General features: G+C 41.9%; 1 protein-coding gene across 6 annotated transcripts in view; it reads right to left on the bottom strand.

Moving 5' to 3' along the window:
* VPS54 (VPS54 subunit of GARP complex) overlaps window positions 1–19921 on the bottom strand; it is a 71201-nt gene that overhangs the window by 14498 nt on the left and 36782 nt on the right. For all 6 annotated transcript variants that reach the window (XM_078377472.1, XM_020803365.3, XM_020803364.3 and 3 more), the window contains exons 16-21: window positions 12995–13107; window positions 9845–9908; window positions 8874–8979; window positions 7076–7163; window positions 6524–6645; window positions 4784–4864 (exon numbers count right to left, since the gene is read on the bottom strand). In XM_078377472.1, coding sequence (XP_078233598.1) covers window positions 4784–4864; window positions 6524–6645; window positions 7076–7163; window positions 8874–8979; window positions 9845–9908; window positions 12995–13107 — 574 coding nt within the window. The remainder of the gene's footprint in view (window positions 1–4783; window positions 4865–6523; window positions 6646–7075; window positions 7164–8873; window positions 8980–9844; window positions 9909–12994; window positions 13108–19921) is intronic.

The following is a 19921-nucleotide window of genomic DNA, read 5'->3' as shown; positions in this document are numbered from 1 at the left end:
TTAAGTTATACTCTTGTATTAAATAGATTCTCAGAGAGCTAATTATGTTGAGACCATTATCCTAAACCCACATAGAATAGCTTTTACTGAGATAAGGTTTAATGTCATGCCCTCTGCTTTTTTAGACTCCTACTGTGAAAACCTCCAAATTAAACATTGCTCCTCTGCATTTTCTAATGGATATTGTTTACTGTCTAACCCACTGTCCTTTATATGATGAGCCTTGTGAGAAATACCTTCTGAGTTTCTTGCAAGGAGGAACTTTGTTACTCCAGCTGAGTCTGCTTACTTTGTGTTGTCAAAATATCTTTCTCTATTTGCATTAGCAGCTAGGAGGAGAAGACCTAGATTTGTATCTTTGTTTGTATTATGTTGTAAAGGGCTTTATACAATAAAAAAATTAAACAATGAAGAATTAAACTTTCTCTGAATCAGGGATATATCTCTTTTCTGCAGATCTTCTGCCAAGGAAATTATGTGGTATACAGCCTCTTTTTCCTTCTCTAAATGATATGTTCAACTATAGTGCTCTTAGTTAAGTGGGATTTTTTGAGTTCTTAGACTACAAATCCCACAATTCCCCATTCTGGGAAATTAAGGGGGTCAAAAGAATGGTGTCTGCATTCTCCTGCTGGAGCTTGGTAATTACTCTGTGAATCAGAGGTAGAGAAGGTGATGATCCCAGCGGAACATGAAAGTGCCCCCTAGGGTTCGGGGATCACTTCCTGCACATGAGCAATAGTCCCTGCATTTGCTGTTCGAGGCAAACAAATCCACCTGGGGTGTTCCCCATTCATTGCAAAGGGAGAAGAAGACATGGTAGTTTAATTCCTATTTGTGTGTCTGACTACATCCTCTGCTGAGGGTATCCACAATGTTGCTGTCTTGGCCCGCCATATAAATGGCGGTTGGAAAGATGTAATGCTCCGCACACCACTCTCAGAAGTCCATGGATAGAAGCAAGTGCACAGAGTGAGTCCCTCCTTGTTTGTTCATATACTATACTGTACTCATATTGTCAGTGACTACTTGCACGATTTTGCCCAACAGATGAGGCTAGAAAGCTCTGAAGGCCTTGTACACTGCGAGTTCTAACTTTATGTGTAGGAGAGACTCTCTGGGTGTCCAGGTGTCATGGATTTGATGGAAGAAGCACATCGTGTCCCAGCCAAGGAGATTTGCACTGGTCACAACCTGAATGCTTGGGAATACAGAGTGGAAAGATCTGCCCATGAACAGGTTCAATGTTGAGTACTGAGCTCCGAGGTCACCTGGAAGAGCTGAGTAGGATGATCTTGCATGTGACTGAAGAATGAAAGATACAGTACCATATTAGAAAAGGCCACATCTTTAGCCTCACGTGTAGAATTACTGAGGCAGTGGAAGCCATAAGGCCCAACAGTTGCTGAGTGTTGCAAGCCAACACTACTGCACCAGGGGTAAAGATTTGTATTACAAAGTGAATCTTGGTAGAAGCTGGGGGGGGGGGGTATGCCCTGGCCATGTCAGAGTTCAAGCTCTGGTCAAGGATGGACTTGTAGAAAGTGACCTAGAGACCAAGGTCCTTGAGGAGGGTGAGTGGGAACATGACATTCTTTCATGTCTTGTTCTCACAGGCAGCCATTACAAGTCAGTCATCAACATAAGGATAGATCATAATGCCCCAAGAGTGCACAATATACATTTGGTGAAGATCCATGGCACAGTGGAGAGTCCAAATGGAACGGCTTTGAACTGAGAGATGGATTAGCTAACAGCAAACCAAAGGAAATAACTATGGTGGTGCCTGATAGAGACACAGAGATATGAATTCTTGCGGTCAATGACTGCAAAGCAATCTCCACGGTAGAGCACAGGAATTATAGTTTTCAGTGTTGTCATGCAGAATTCCTTGGTAGAAATGAATCTGCTGACTCCCTGCAGGTCAAGAATTGGTCTGAGGCCACCATTCCTCTTCAGAAATGTAAAGTACAGTGGTGCCTCGCATTACGACTGCTTTGTTTAACGACGAAATCGCATTACAATGAACTTTTTGCGATCGCAAAACGATGTTTCCTATGGAGGAGTTTCACTTTGCGATGATCGGTTCCCTGCTTCGATTTTCCAACAGTCGATCGGCGGTTTCGAAATGGCCGCCAGGTAAATAAAATGGCTCCCTGCTGTGTTTAGGGACGGATTCCTCGCAATACAGGCAGCGAAAATGGCCACCCTATGGAGGATCTTCGCTGGATGGTGAGTTTTAAGCCCATCGGAACACATGAAACAGGTTTTAATGCGTTTCTATGGGCTTTTTAATTTCGCTTTACGATGTTTTCGTTCTACAGCGATTTCGCTGGAACGAATTAACATCGTAATGTGAGGCACCACTGTAATATAAGTAGTGGCACTGCAGGATGAGGTGATGTGGAACTGATTGGATAGCATCCTTCTGTAAGAGGGAAATAACCTCGTTGTTCCGTGGGGGGAAGGAAAAGAATTCTACAGTTTATCCAGATTGGATAATGGAGAGCACCCATTTGTTCAAAGTTATGCAGAGCCATGCAGGTAAGAACAGTGCCAGAAAGGGGGGGGGATCTGGATGCAGAGAAGGTTGGAGCAGGTAGATGACTGGATGGAGGAAGTAAAAGGCCCTGCTTTGGTTTGCCCTCTGAGTCTGTATTTCTGATGCCTGTTCCTCTGAGGGTAGTAAGACGAGGATGAAGTGACCTCTGCTTGTCATAAGGCGGTCTGGGAGAAGGTGTAGCAGAGGGTCTTCTCCAAGACTGGCAAGAAGGAACACTTGGTATCACAGATAGACACTGAACTTCTTTGCTGCTGAATGTTTCTTTTAGAGGTCATCCATAATATCGTCCATATTTGTCTGAAACAGACCCTCCACATCAAAAGGGGAGATCCTCAATTTGGTAGCAGACATAATCTCTGACACCTGCTGAACACAGAGCCATGCATGGCGCCTGATTGTGACTGCAGTCACAATAGCCTTGGCTGCGCAGCCTGTGGCATGGCGGCTGACCGCATTTGTTGAGTTACCACAGCCATCGCTTCTTGGTAAGCACCACTGCATCAGTCTGGGCAGCATCAGGTAGGGCATCCAGATGGGACTGGAGTTCATTAAGGAGGGATTGTTGGTATGCTCCCATCACCTCTGATAGTTGGCCATCTACATTGCTATGGAGACTGTAGAGTATAGGCAACAGCCGACACCATCCAGCTTATGGCCTGCCTTCCTTTCAGGAGCAGGAATCTGATATCTCCTTGATTGAGTTTGGGAGGCTGCCACAATTAATGAGTTGGGCTGAGGGTGTTTCAGCAGAAAAGAAGCTCCTTCACTGTAGACTCTGTAAAAGTTCTCCACCCTCCTAGAGGTGGGCAACAACCAGGCATGTTTCTTCCAGGCATCCCTAGCTAGAGCCAGCAGGGATGGGACCATGACCAGATGAACAGGTGAAGAGTCCAAGGTGATCTGATCATAGAGATGGTTGGAGTGCTCAGGAGAGGGCCTCTGAGTTGCTATGCAGAGAGACACATGCTGAGAGATTTCAGACAAAATCTGGACTTTAATATTCTCCAAGGGAGATGGGGGTTTGGCATCCACCACCTCCAATTCAGTGGTGGTGACAACAGTGGACTGAAATTCTGAGTCTGAGATGGAGAAAGAGTCTGAGAAGGAATGAGATTGAGAGAGTGGACACCAATGAAGACTAGTTATCTCAAATGGTGGAGGACCCTGCTGCTGGTCAGGTTTGAGGGGCATCGGATCCAAAGGGGGAGTTTGGTGTGAATATTCAGCTTTGACAATGGCAGGAGCAGAACTGTGGACCTGCTCAGCTGGAACTGGAGAGGCAGACTGGCCATGTCTGGTATTTCCTAATCTGGCCACACCTGAGTAGGCAACCTGTCTGTTGGCAGCAAGGATGATGCAAGGTCTTGCTGCTGAGGCTGGTCTCAGAGGACTGCAGGCTTGCTGGTAATTGGAGCAGGCAATGACACTGGAGCAGAAGGCAGAGGTGCCTGGCAAGGGACTACCAGCATCGGCTGGATGTAGGAAGCAGTCAGAAATGAGAGGAACCATTGAGACTGCAAGAACTCCCTGGATAGTTGGGGCCAGCACTCCTTGGATCAATGTATTCTCGAAGGCTTTCACGGCCGGGATCCAATGGTACCCACCCACCCCTGTGAATCAAAACCAAACATTTCCAGAATACTTTAACTCTTATGGGTTTAGGAGCACAGAAGTATTTTTTTTCCTATTTTCCAGATTTTTTTGAATAGGGAAATATGCACAGGATGCAAAAATATTCCTTGGGAGTTTATACGTAGTCTAGGGCAGCTGTACTTTGCCCACCCCAGATATACATGTTTGCACTGGTACAGTAACAAGTTAATATCACACTGAAACTAGGGTAAGGAGAGTGACTTCAAAAAGGCTAGTAACTGACAACATAGTTGGCTGGATAATTCACTGAGACTAAGCACCTGCCTGCATAACCGAGGGTTGGTATTTCAATTCCCCACTATGCCATGGAGGAGAAGGATGATCCTGTGTGGCCTTGGGCAAGCTATATAATCCCAGGATGCCCTCGGAAGAAAGGAATCGTAAACCACTTCTGAGGTCTTTATACATTAAAAAAAACTTTGGAAAAGGTTGCCATTTGAGTCAGAATCAACTTGACAACACAATAATTATTATAAATAGCAACATGCACAAGGAAAATATAGCCCATATACCTGCACAAAATGAAGAAGACTAATTGAGAATCACAGTTCTACTCAAAATTGTTACCTTAGAGAGGAGCTTGTCAAATAAACTATCCATTATGGCTACAAGTTTTGCTGAAATCTCTGCAATGTGGTCATGATAATCCTGAAATTAAAAACATATTTATTATTTATTTTATACCATTATCCTCATTAGAATTCTTTCCTAATGAGCATAACCAGAAGGCATGAATAAAAATAAACAGCAGTATAGTGTCCCCCTCTACCTTCCAATATTACTTAATTGTTAAGGTTCATGGCAGTGGGCTTGGAAGCATAGCATCTGGCTTGGCTTATCACCAAAGTCTTTATTTGTCTTTGTAATCAGCTATCCCTCAGATCCGTTGGCTTTTTAGAGTATTTCTTCACTCTGGAAATTACAAGAAATGGGAAACTCCACCTTTCCCCCAAATTCTCTATTGTAGTGCATCTTATTCTATAGGCTCACCTCTTTCCTAAGCCCTCTTCATTTTACTGGAGGGCTCAAGATAGAGGCAAAGCATTCTCTTACTGGAACACAGATTTAGAGAACCAAAGGGTTTATCCCATTGTCTCTTATCTTATCCAAATCTCCATGCACATGAAGCAATACTGTGTACTTTGTTTGATAATTTAACAAAGACAAATGACTTGAACGGAACAGAGAATACTTCCTCTCTTGCAACAATGATTCTCAAATTTCAGCCTTTCCTATTGTATCAATCAATCAAAGAACCTGGGTCCCATTATGCCAGAAACTAAAATCCCACCTTTTCTGATACGGCTATTCATATATTCACAGGTATTCTGCTATTGTATGCTGTCATATTTATCATTTGTAATAAATTTTAAGGATAATAAAAATGGCAGTCATAATTATAGGGAATAAACAACAACAAATAGGAACAGTAACTCCCAAATTTCATGTTGTGAAAATGCTGAGTCTGACCTAAACAACGCCTCTTCCCATCTATGGGTATTGCAATCCACAGGTTGAGGATGACTAACTTGCACCACAGTTTGGAGAAAGGGAAAAACAGAAGGAGAAATTTTTAAAATATAAAAATAATCTGTGAGGAGGCAGCTGTAAGGACTGTAGCCATTCCTTCCAGACAAGTAGAATTCTGGATGCCTGCTTATTTTGGAGAAAAGAAAAAAGTTCAAAATCCCCACAGGATGCTCTGAGAATCAATTATTCCCAGCTCTGTCTATTAACACATTTACTAGGGATGGGCAAAATGACTGCGCACATCACACAAAGGGAAATGAGGGTTGTTACTAGGTAAAGGTAAAGGTTCCCCTTGACATTTAGTCAGTCGTGTCAGACTCTAGGGGGCAGTCCTCATTCCCGTTTCCAAGCCATAGAGCCAGCGTTTGTCCGAAGACAGTTTCCGTTGTCACGTGGCCAGCGCGGCTATACACGGAACACTGTTTACCTTCCCACCGAGGTGGTCCCTATTTATCTACTCGCATTTGCATGCTTTCGAACTGCTAGGTTGGCGAGGAGCTGGGACAAAGCGACGGGAGCTCACTCCATCGCGTGGATTCGATCTTACAACTGCTGGTCTTCTGACCCTGCAGCACACAAAGGCTTCTGCAGTTTAGCCCGCAGTGCCACCACGTCCCTTGTTATTACTAGACACCCATTCAAAAGCATAACTGTATAGGCTGGAGAAGCACCTGTTTCAGCACTACTGGAACCTTACATTTATTTGGGGGAGGTATTTTCTTATACCACAATGAAAGGAACAAACGTTTCAAATAAGAAAATGGTTGAAAAAAATACCTTGGTAATGTGGTCAAAATGCCTAAGCATGCTGTACTGTTTGGGCTGCAAGCGAGCCTCAAAGTGAGCTCTGATAACAGGAATGTAGTGTACTATCAGCTGAAGGCAGCGTGATGAGAGGGCTGTAAACATCAAGGAAAAAGCAGGAAAAACAACACAGAAGAGCTATTACTATAATGAGAGACCTTTCCCTAGATCAGCATTAAAAAAAAATACCACACATGGACCAATCTGCATAAAAGATTTTTTAAATCCCATTTTAGAAATTTCCTCATTGGATAATCCTAAGGAATGTTGAATTAGCACACCAGTGATCCACCAAAAGAACTTTCTTTTAAGAAAGAACTTCTTTTATACCTGGCATTTTACATTTATTTCCAAGAGTGATTAAAAAAAACAGGTGCAGGCTCCTTAATCTGGTTTCCACAATAAATTAATTTAATATAAAAAATAATGACTAATTTAAATTAAAAACATACTTCTAAAGGACTGAAAGCTCAGAGAAATTTCTCTTGAAAATTTGGAGAGAAAACCTGAAAGTTAGATCCATACCTAAATTTTTTGTAGTTATTGTTTTCAAGCCAACCACTTGCAAGGCCCCTGCTCCAAGCACCAGCTGGCAACTTCTTGAGTTGAAATACTGCACAAGAAAGGGAAAAATCATAGAAGACCTTCATGCAAAGTATGAAGGAGCAAGTTATTTGAAATATGTATGCTTTCTGATAAACCATTGTGTCATAGCAATAATGGAAGAGGGCGTCATAGAGACACAAAACCTAAATACTGGTACCTATTAATCTCAAAAAATTGACTACTTTTATGTAGTCAAGTCAAGTCACCTTTAATATGGTCAAAGACCAATATCCAAATGCACAAATAAAACAATCCAGAAAACACTACATTCTCCTATACACGTAAAAAGCATATGTGTAAGAGTTAAAAATATTCTAACAGAAGTGATAAGTACTGCTGGCTCAAATCCCCTCTAAGGGTTCCCAATTGCTATGTAAAACCTAAGACGGTCTTCCACTGCATATTTTTACCTCATCAGCTCTGTGCATGGATTTCGATCCAATGTACAACTGGGAGACAGTGATCTCAACAAATAAGCTGCCCTGTCTAGAGGTTGATGCAGAACTGGCTCTACCTTTAGGAAGGAGTGAATGCCTTAAGTGGAAGAGCACAAGAAACAGCAAACTGCCATACCCAACTGCACCAAACTCAGCCTCCTCCCTCTCACCTCATTTCTATGTCTTTTCCCTTAGCTGACTTTGCCAGTAGTCACTGTTGCCTTGCCTCACCACCAGGATACTTTGACTGATTGTATATCTCCTGACTCTGCATACCCTCCTTGGAAAGAACAGATGGCCACAAAAAGCATCTGACACATCTTCATGCAGAGCTGTTGCTTTGCCTTTTTAAAAAAAGGCTGCAGGCATCCCCTTTTATAGGGAAGGCACTCAGAGTACAGAGGTGTAACTGCTGATGGTAACGATTAATGTTTCTTTTTTTAAAATAGAAATAACCCTGTGCCATAGCATTTACTTTGCACTGTTTATTTGTAAAACAACACCATGTAATTAATTTGTGTTAAAAATCAGGAAATTATTTATTTAAAAACCAAGTGAAAAAAAAGCTTATTGCTTGACTGGATGAAATGACCTTCAAAGCACAAAGCAAGGAGTTTTCCATTTGTTTGGCTGTAGATTTCATTGCTCTTTGTTTTTACTAATTTGAGATTTAAACTCTGCAAATGAAGCAAGATAGGATGGCCCAGATAAACTGATGATATATAGACAACAAGACTGAAGTTAACAGCTCACCAATGCAAATTCCAATGACTAAGCTAGCACCAAAAATACTAAGAAGCAAAATCAGACAAGTGATACACATTTGATCTTTTTAGAATAGATTTGAAAGTCAATATTAGAATTACTTTGGAGCTTACAATGAAAGGTCTGTACCCAAGAAAGTGAACAAATGAACAGAAACCTTCAAGGAAGATTTTTTTTTCATCATGTATATTGGAAACAGAGGTTAAAGTCCTGTACAAGTTTTCTCATGTTAATGTTTAAGCTGTTTCTTTAAATATTCCTGACTTGCCTATTTAGATTAATTAAACATTTACATGAACACTATACTTAGATATGCAAGGAACATTCTGAAACTCATGAAGTGACCCTGACGACAGTCAGTCTCTCTAAACCTGACCTACCTGACGGGGCTTTTTGAGAGTAAAGTAGGGTAGAAGACACACACACACCCCTTGAGGTCACTGGAGTCAAATGCAAGGTAAAATTTAATTAACACACGAAAGTCAGTAATTTCTTGCAGGTTGAGCAATCTTTACCTTCAGTAAATCGGACAGGCGAGTAAGCATGTCCGTTGCTATGGAGGGGATGCTGTCCACACATTGGCAGTATTCAAGAATGATTCTAATTAATAATAACACTGTCCTGAAAGCAAGCAAGCAAACAAACAGATTGGCAATTTCACATCACATGACAGACTGGCAAAGCATCAAACCTACTTCTCTAAAATGCCGCCTTTAAATATTTTATTTTCATATGTACTATTTCACTAATGATATTGGCTTACTTTTCCTTCAATTTTTATTTATTTATTTTGGAAAACTTACATTCCATTCTCAGATTCTAAAAACAATATTTGGAGTAACATACAATAATATTATAAAGTAAACATAATATAGAACTATACAAGAAAAAAAACGGTTAATAGATGCTCTTGATTTTAGGGCTTTCTTGATAGTTTTTAGGGCTAAATCCAACATTAATCCTACACAGAGTGAACCCATGAAAGGGACTTGTTAGAACTAAACTCAACAGATTTCAAAAGGTCTGAGTAGATCTAAAACTGGATTGGTTAATATTTACTGCTAACTGTCCAGACTTGCTATTACTAATTGAGCAGTATATTCATTATGCAGGTAAACAAAAAATTTTGAAAATACTTTATAATTTAGAACTTTAAGCCAGAAAATAAATACGAATGAATGAGCTTTATTATGATCACTGACCAGCAGACAGAAAACAAATAAAACTAATGAGCCATTTTAATCTTCTCATCAATTACACTTCATGTAAAACATATGCCAAGTATGGTACTTCTAATTAATTAATTTTAACCAACATTTTCTGAAATTTGTGTTTCTTTTACAAGTTGACTGTATGCACAAGATTAACTCTGGGTTTATTGTCATTTGCATAAAAAGAAAGCCATTTAATAGACCATTTCACATTCAAATTAATTATTCAAAGCATGCAGCAAATAATCTGATATAAAAGAGGAAGCATATCTTACCCAACTACAGCATACTTCTGTCCATCAACAATAAGGTAATCAGTTGGCTTCCTTTCCTCAGGTGCTACATAATTGAACAAAATGTTTTTTAAAATCCTAGAACTAAAAACAATCCAAAAGTACTATAAACATTATTAAAACAATGTTGCAAGTCCTCCATACAGAGAACAATACCATAGTCTCTCAAGACTGAAGGATGCCTAATCTGTAGATTCTCAAAGGCTTTTACAGCCGGGATCTGATGGTTGTTGTGGGTTTTTCAAAACAGTTTATTAAAACAGTTTCACAATTATGCACTAGCCTGAAAGGTAGAAGTGATAATGAACTACATGCAGGTAGGTACAGTGGGAACCCCATACCCATTCGTGATTGGTTCAAAGCCCCCACCCCCTGAAAAATGCATTTTATAGAAAATGCTATTTTAATACTGAACGCTATACATAGCATGGTCTCTGAATCCCTCTACTAGTCAGTTCTGGCAATGTCACCTTTAAAAATATATATTTCTAGGATTTTCTTTTAATATTTTTAATATTTTCAGACCGTGGAGAAGTGAATCAGTGGATACTAATCCTGTGGATAGGGGGGTCCTACTCTACATCAAACTCCATGCTGCAAACAACCATGTTTGGTGGGAGAAGGATTAAGTGCTCTGTTCCTCCTCTGTGCCCTGCGTAGAAATCAAGCAGGGAGTCAGAGGGAACAGCACAGAAGAAAAGACAGCTTTTGCAACAGAGACCAAGATCTACAGTCTTTCCTTCTTCTATCACCTCCAGTAAGCTAATCAGCACTGTGTAGCCTTAGCAATAACATATGTGTGTGTTTGATAAAAGCATTTAAATTATTCTGCTTTTGATTGTTTAATTTTCTGCTTTAATTTTCCATCCTTAAACTTTCATTTGCTTTTGAATAGCTACACCATTCCACTTACATGCTCTAGAGCAGCCATTCTCAACTGGGGCCACAGGGGGCCCCTGGCACATTTGAAGGGACCACAGAGTGAAACATGTGACTTATCATTCTGAAAGATATCTGTTTGGTTGTATCCTTGTTTGACAGGGGAACTTGGAACCTGAGAAGAGCCCCTAAAAGGGCCGAGGACAAAATGGCTGCTCTAGATTAACTGGTAGATCATACATACTATAGTTCATTCTCAACACTCTCTTCAAGACTGGAGGCTGTCTTTTTTCAACTTATCCTAGTAACAGGCTATATATGGAGTAAAGAATCAGCTACCTACTCAATTGTGGAAAATCAAACCTGGAAAATGGCATACTGTTTATAAGCTTAGGCCCAGGCTAGTACAAGTTCTCCCTTTGCCTGAGGTGGGAAGAGAATTTTCCCTTTGCCTTCCCCCACCCATTGCCACCACTGCCCTTCCGCCTGCTTCCTCTCTCCTCACATGTACTTTCCCTGATGCTAATACCATGTCATCTCCTCTCTTCCTTGTCACCTCTGTTTCACCCTTTCACCACCACCTCATTGCTTCTTCTTGCCTTGTAATCTTTCTCCATCTCATCCAGTCCCATCACCTATTCCTGACTCCTCCAGTCTGTATGTTCTCCAGCCCACCATTGTCCATTACTGAGCCTAAATTCCCCTTCGCCCATCACCCTTCCTATCTCTTCCAGCCTGCCCTGTCCACAGTTCCAGTTGTATCTAGCCTACATCTCCTCTTGTTCACCTTGTCCTCTCCCCAACCACCTGTAACTCCATTTCCATCATCTCTGGTCCAATGTGGCCTCTTCCTCCTACTCCTCTCCCACCTATGTGGCTGTTTTCTAACTTCTCATCTCAGAGAACTGTTAAGAGACAAGCAATGTTTGTGAGCTGACAAAAAAAATCCTTGCACAGGGAATTTCCTACATGAAACAACCATCATACAGATGATTTCTCCAGAAAAGTTCTGTCAAAAATGCCTGTGTTTGAAAGGCCTTAGAGCTTGTCAGGAAGCAAACAGCTAGCTCCACAGAGGATGATACTCTTCATGCTCTGCTGCCTGAGGCAGTCACCTCACTTTGGCTAACAGGAAGGCTAGTCTTGCTTAGGGCACATGGGCAGTATGCTAACAGAATAATTTGGAAAACCAAAGAACCACTGGAAGAGGTAAGGAACTGACTGAAAATCTACAAAAAACCTAACTTCCTTATATCCAAACAGATCACATCACAGTGATCATGAGACAAGAAATGGTTGACTGAATCCTTTCTTCTATATATAAACAAATAAGATGAGGCTTTGAAGACTGGATCATGTTTGATCTTCAGTGCACTATAATCTGCTGTATCAGCTTCTCACTTGCATTGCAGGTTCTTTCCCATACCTTTATGCACTCACTGAGTTTGTTACTTTTTTAGGTGAAATGTGCTGTTTAAGGGGATATTTTTATATGATTTCCATAGGCATAATGGAAGCCTCTAGGAATCTTGAAATACATAGGGGATGCCCTTTATACATCATGGTTAAGAGACATTTTATTATTAACTTTAGGTTATCCTTGGGAATCTTCAGTCCACTCAGGAGCAGCTAACCTTCCTCTTCCTCCTCCTCTGCATTTCCTAGCCTTGCTAGTGCTTGAGGATGGACCAAACTGTCAGACCCAAGAAGCAGGACTCATGTCCTAACAATCTGTGGGTAAGATTACGTTTTTGCAAAATCACTGAATTTTGGATTTCAGGAAGCAAATTAGTAGCTACTGGAAATTCTTTTAAATAGGTAGCCAAGGATTTTTTAGCAACTCTGATTGCTAAAATTAGTATGAGGAGAAGGAGAACCTGATCTTGCTTACGTGTTTCTTTAATTTCTTGCCTCAATGTTTGGAACTTTGCAATTTTTGAACTTTCTACACAGACTTTCTTTTGAGGGGGCTTGCTGATCAAACTTGTATTTCTGTAAGTTATGTTTTTCGTTATTAAGGCCTAGGAGTTTGAGATCTTTAAAACACATAAGATTCACCTACACCTAGAAGGTGAAAGAATTGAAATGACTTCAGATGACAACAAGCAGGACTCAGTTCTATTACCATTAACTTGTTTCAAATTAATGCTTAACCATTTCATCTATAATCAGGTGTTTGCTTTAAAAACAGAAAAGTTTGGGAAGAAACTATTATCATACATTGTCTGTTGGGGAAACAGGTGCAAAACTCACCTCCCACTTTTTTTTCTGGTAAAGCTATTTTGCCATCTGATATCGAATCAACAAGATCCTGGAACTCTGCAGGAACATCAGCTTGCTTCCATCGCTCATTATCAAGCAGGAGGCTATTTATAAACATAGACAAAAGGGGGTTGGCAAAAAATAAGCACACTCTGCCTTGAAGTCTCTCACATCTGTGTTGATATGAATGTTATTACCAGGCTCTTGGTGTCAAACTATTCAACTTATGCAAATTCAATCAGTGAGAGGCAGATTCTGAAGCTGCACTGGCAAAACAGCTTTATTGAAAATAAATGATATAAACTTATGAAGCAGGCTGACAACTAAAGTATTGGACTCAGCTCACATATCCAGTGACCTATATATGCAGGGCTTGAAAAATGCACTCTTCCACTCGTCTGTGACGAGTGAAAAATGCTGCTTGACAAGCCTGTCTCTTTCTCTCTCTCTAATCCTGCAGTCCTCCCCTCCCTCCTCCCATTGCAAAAGGAAAACTGCCTTTGCGAGAAGAGAGTTTGAGCAGCACATAGAGATATAGCTCTGCAGGAGAATGTAGAATAGTCCCATGCTGGAGAATATAAAGATTCCCTGCGCCCAATTTCAACTGAACGAGGACACATCCTGGGGTGTGAGGGAACCGTGGTTCCTTAAGAGGCTGGGCACTTTTGCTTTCAGTTTTATTTTTCCTGGAGACCTTCAAAAGAAAGGCATTCAAAATACAAGCTTCGTGACCCCACAGGCACGCAGGTAATAAAGCAACTGAAGTCTGAGGGTATAAATCAGTGTTTCCTGTGTATGTAACACAATTTATTGTATTTTGGGTTTGTATGCATTGTTACGTAGAAATAAAAGTGAACAAGTGCCTAGTTTAAATTTGTTAACATAAATTGCAAGACTATAGTCCGGTCATGCTGACTGGTGAACTTTTTGACTGACCGGTGAGACATTCTAAAATTTTTCAACCCCTGTATATATGTGACCATCTGTAGCACAATCACAAGTGAAATCATTTGAGTGAAGTAACCTGCCGAACAGTTTAGTCACTCCAATAATATTGCTACAATTTCTTCTGTTTAGGACTAAGCACCTATAGTATCAAAAGGGGAAAACACTGCGAGAAGCAGCTTCCCATACTCTACAAAGCCCAGGTAGCTGCAAACCAACTATGCAGAAACTGAATCTCAGCTGCTGAGAACTTTACACACTTTACCACAAAATGTAGCAAACTACTTAAAACAGAGTACAATAAAACAGACAGGTTACTTACCTGTAACCATGGTTCTTCGAGTGGTACTCTGTGAATCCACACAAATGGGTTAAACTGCGCCTGAGCAGGACTCTTCGGAATATTCTAGAGCTTAAATAACTGACCAATAGAATGTTTCCCCATGGCGCACCTGCCCCGTCTGCCCATGGTACCTCAGTTCCAAACGTCCACTGCTGTCATAGCTCAGATAATTAAAAAGCTGTAAACAACCCATGACGGACAGCAGGGAGGTTGGGCAGGACGTGTGGATTCACAGAGTACCACTCGAAGAACCATGGTTACAGGTAAGTAACCTTTCTTCTTCGTGGTCTCTGTGAATGCACACAAATGGGTGACTAGCAAGCTCACTTACTAGAAGGAGGGCCGTCATGGTAAAACTGAAGTCAGTACAGCCCTTTCAAAACTTGCTTCCTTTTTGGCTCTGGCATCCAGCCTATGATGTGTCACAAAGGTTGATGGTGTAAACCAGGTAGCTGATCGACAAATGTCAGAGACTTCAATGCCACATAGCCAGGCGGTAGAGGTAGCCACGGCTCTAGTGGAATGTGCCTTCAATACACCTGGTGGGGTCTTGCCAACCAGCTCATAGGCTTAAGCGATGGCAGAAACTATCCATCTGGAAATTCTCTGAGAAGAAACTGGATTACCTATCCAAGGGGCGTGGAAGCAAACAGTCTGGGAGATTTGCAGAAGTCCTTAGTTCTAGAAATATAAAAGGCCAGAGCCCTACAAACATCAAGGGAATGGAGCATGCACTCAACATTGGAAGAAGGATTATGAAACAACACTGGGAGGATCAAAGGTTGATTAACATGAAAATTCGAAATCACTTTAGGAAGAAATGAGATATCAGGATAGAAGACGACCTTATTGGAGTGAAATTGTATATAACAGGGGTCAGGGAACTTTTTTACCTTTTATCCCCCCCCCCAAAAAAAAATTATATACGCCAACATTACCCCCTTGATTCGAAAGGAAGGAAATCATACATTATTTGATTTAAAAATATTATTGAATCTACACAGGTTGTGTACCGAACTAGCAGGATGCACCAAATTTGATAAAGATGTACACTATTTTTACTGGAACACATTGCACTCCAGCCATGGTGTGGTATAGGGAGTAGTAAGGTGTCCAACGTGCCTAGCAAGTTGCATTAAATTTTTGCTAGCTAGCAGAGGATTTAATCATCATCAGTGGCTACCACAGTGATGTTAGCAATGACATGCTTGCTAGAGACAGCCAACGCAGAATTGGGGAGGGGGCTTTCCCTACCGCTTTAATCATTCTATCTGTGGTGTGCAAAAAGGAACAAACCAGGATAAAGGTCATGTCACCCACCCTGGTGCCACAGCCTAATATCAAAGGACCAGTGTGCTTTTTTTATCATCATCAATGGAAAACTCAGCAGTGGCCAGAGGACTGGAAAAGATCAGTCTACATCCCAATCCCAAAGAAGGGCAGTGCCAAAGAATGCTCCAACTACCATACAATTGCACTCATTTCACACGCTAGAAGATTATGCTCAAAATCCTACAAGGTAGGCTTCAGCAGTATGTGGACCAAGAACTCCCACAAGTACAAGCTGGATTTTGAAGGGGCAGAGGAACTAGAGACCAAATTGTTAACATGCGCTAGATTATGGAGAATGCCAGAGAGTTCCAGAAAAACATCTACTTCTGCTTCATTGACTATGCAAAAGCATGGCAGAAAGTGAGGAGGAATTAAAGAACCTCTTAATGAGGGTGAAAGAAGAGAGAGCAAAAAACGGTCTGAAGCTCAACATCAAAATAACTAAGATCATGACCACTGGTCCCATCACCTCCTGTCATATAGAAGGGGAAGATATGGAGGCAGTGACAGATTTTACTTTCTTCTGCTCCATGGTCACTGCAGAGGGTGACAGCAGCCATGAAATTCAAAGATGCCTGCTTCTTGGAAGGAAAGCAATGATAAACCTAGACAGCACCTTAAAAAGCTACCTTCCCCCTCTGCCTTAATTCAAGTTTTCTTTTTCTTGCCTGTTCTTTTTCATAGTTTTGAGTCAGTCTCTCTCCGTCACACTCTCTCTCCCTCACACACACATCCACCCACCCACCCACCTTTTCCTCCCTCCCTCCATTATCTCCCTCCCTCCATTTTCTCCCTCCATTTTCTACATACATTTAAATAAGCTTGATGAAGTCCTCTGTCTCTCGCACCTTTCTTTCCTCCTTCCCTTGCTTGCTCCTTGATCCTTTCCCTCCTCCTGCTTCTTTGCAGTCATTTCCGGAGGAAGCAGTCATTCAGAAGCCCCGGATTGATTGACTGATTGCCTGGGGCTAATCCACAGCTGTAACCAATCAAGCAGGCTTATCTCCGATCTCTGAAAGAACTGAGGATTTAGAAGTGCCCTGTTGCAACCAAGGAAGTAACAGGGAGAGGTGGCTTACAATTTGAGGTTTGGCTGCAGAGGGTGGGGGTGGGAGGGAGGGAGGGGGATAGTACTCTGCTCATTACCCCCAGGATTTTCACTTTTACCCCATTTGGGGTAATTACCCCTGTTCCCCGACCTATGGTCTAGTGCTTCTTGAGAAGAAACGCGTTGAACAGCATGCTTCTGGAGAAGAACAGACTTCTTTTTCTAGAGCAGGTGAGTAAGCCATGATCTTGAGGTGACCGACAGGAAGAAGATCTGAGAGCTCTAAAAGGTAACCTAAACGTATGATGGCGAGCAGCCAGGAATATTTGGTGATAATAGACCACTTGCTGAAGAAGGGGGCTAGCTGTTTTTTAACAGCTGATCGGCGGCTTCAAAATGGCCACCGGCTTTCAAAATCCCCCCCCCCGCTGTTTTCTATGGATGGATTCCTCAATATACAGGCAGCGAAAATGGCTGCCGTATGGAGGATCTTCACTGGACTGTGAGTTTCTACCCCATTGGAACGCACTGAATGAGTTTCAATGCGTTTCAATGGGGTTTTTATTTTCGCTTTACAATGTTTTCGCTTAACAGCGACTTTCCTGGAATGGATTATCGTCGTTAAGCGAGGCACCACTCTAGCTGGAATAAAAGCCAAACTTAAATGGGGGGGATTTATTCTGGTTTATATTATCAAAAAGAAGGTCCTGCTTGGGGGGAGGAGGTTGGTCTATGTCAAGTTCCAATGATTTGGCCATGCATAGAATCAACTGAGAATATGACGTAAAGTCTTCAGAGGGAGATGGGGGATGGATATCAGTGACATCCAAATCAGGTGTAGGTAAATTTGAGGGGGATTCCCTAGAAGCCTCTGAAGGTGGGTCCTGCTCAGAGACCGATGAGATGGAAGAAGCTCTGGATCCTCTATTAAGAGATAAAGGTGGTGAAAGTGAATGAGGATGAGACCTCGATATGGAGGCTGGGGCTTGGGAAATCGTTGTGAAGGTTTCCATGCCAGGTGGATAAGCAGTTCTAGCCGGTGAGATGACAAAACGTGAGACCCTTTCAGATGGGATACTGAGAGTGACGGTATTGATGGAGCCAGAGAACGCTTCGCAGGACATGATGGTTGTGGTAGATGGTGTTTATTAAGTTTTCGAGTCCATAGGGTAGGGTTGGAGATAATCTCGATGCCGACGTCGAGGTGGTGAAGGCAATGGAGATGAATCAGGTGGGGAAGCATAAACATATCGTACCCTTTTGGGCCTGACAATCGTCGGTGTTGTAAAAGGGATCAAGATCGTCCCCACGGTACCGATGTTGACCGCCATGCCAATCAATTTCCACATAAAGTGGCTCTTCATAGTCAGTGAAAGCATGTCACTGATATGGATGTGGAAGAACTATAACCTCCCGATGGTGAGGGATTTGTCGGCCTGGAGAAACATGTCGACGTTTTGCGAGACACTTACTCAGAGGGGATTGTTGTGATGACACCTTCAGGTTTGACAGTTGAATCACTGTTGTCTGCCCGACTGACATAGGGCTCGAATGGGCTGAGGCCAGGCTGGAGATTACATCAGCCTCAGAATGGCCATGACTTGGAGACAGGTTCGGAATCGATACCGAAGCCTGTGTCTGTGGTACAAAACCATCCCCTTCAGAAAGCGATTTGGGATCATGCAGCTCCCTGGAAGATTCCTCAAGTATTGGAGAGGGCAGAGTAACTTGAACTGGAGGAAGTTCCTTCAGTTGAACAGACTCAGAAAGCTGTTTGACCTTTTTATGTTTAACTACCTCCTTCTTTCTCTTGGGATCTTTAACAGATGGCGACTGTGATGTCGATGCCGACCCTGATGTCAAAGACTTCTTTGACTTGGACACCTTTGAAGAAGCTCTCGAAGAAGGGTAACAGGAGCCGGTGAAGCAGTGGGATCGGGACGAGGAGTGGAAGGAGCAGGAGGCACGATAGGTTCCATGGATGTCAAGCTTGATGGTGTTAATGACTTCTCCCAAAGATACAAGTGGAGTCACTGTAAGCGGAGCTTCAGGGCGAGCTTGGTTAATTTTTTACATTCTTGGCAAGAGTTGGGCTGGTGCCTTTCCCCCAAAAAGAATAAATTTTGTTAGCACATGACGTATAATGTTTGAACGGGTCTGAAGAAGCCATAAAATTTGGCGGGAGCGGGGAAAGATGGGTGGCAAGGGAAAGGGAAAGGACTCACAGGAAACATTAACAATAGCAGTCCAGGATCAAAAACTGAGGAGTCAAGCCAAGAAGATAAAGATCCAAGTATAAAGTCCGATTCCATAATCCAAATCACAAACGGTAACCAGTACAAAGGCCAAAAACCAGACACAATAATGGCATCCAATCAAAAATGCAAGAATCGAAAATCAGGTCAGTCCAAGTCGAAATACACCAGATAAGAAAAACCATAGTCAACAAAACAGTCTGAGATCAAAACCAGAAATTTTAAACGAATTGAAAAGCTCTAAGCATTGTGAAGGAGTCTGACTGCAGCAGCGGCAAAAAGGAACTAAGGTACCACAGATGGGCGGGGCAAGCGCACCATGGGGAAACGCTCTATTGGTCAGTTATTTAAACTCTAGAATATTCTGAAGAGTTCTGCATAGGCACAGTTTAACCCATTTGTGTGCATTCACAGAGACCACGAAGAAGAACAAGATAACGTTCGGGTAAAAAGTATATTTTCTGTCAAAGACACTGGGAAAACAATACTGTCTTAGAACTCAGTCAAGCATAGATAGCTAGAAATGAAAAAATGTCCCGAGAGAAAGGGAGAGAAAAGCACAAGAGAATAAGCCAAAGATCACAGTCTCAGGATTCCAAATGAACGAGATCCCCAAGGCTGTATTTATAGCCTACAATTCCTGAGAGTAGTAAACTCAGGATTCCTGGCAGGAAGCAATTTCTCATTGCACCTCATAATTAAAACAAATAAATGTTTTTATAGCACCGAAAATGAACTATACATACTCTCTGTAAGCTGCCTGGAATCACTAGGTAGGAACTAGTACTATGGTTGAAAAGAGAGGCAATGACTGTTTGAAGAGAAGCAAATTTTACCTCTTTCTTAGCTTCCTCAGTTTTCACAGCTGGTTTTCATTTTCAGGCCAGAATCTGGCTAAACATTCAGCTGAACCCAGAGTCCACATGAAGCCATGGTGAGCTTGCAAAGAAGGGGAGACACTAACTGTAATTCCTTACTCTGCCCTTGTCAAGCTC

The sequence above is a fragment of the Pogona vitticeps genome, chromosome 1 (genome assembly GCF_051106095.1).
Source record: "Pogona vitticeps strain Pit_001003342236 chromosome 1, PviZW2.1, whole genome shotgun sequence".
In the NCBI taxonomy this organism is placed as follows: Eukaryota; Metazoa; Chordata; class Lepidosauria; order Squamata; family Agamidae; genus Pogona; species Pogona vitticeps.
This window is presented reverse-complemented; position numbering and strand designations above follow the sequence as displayed.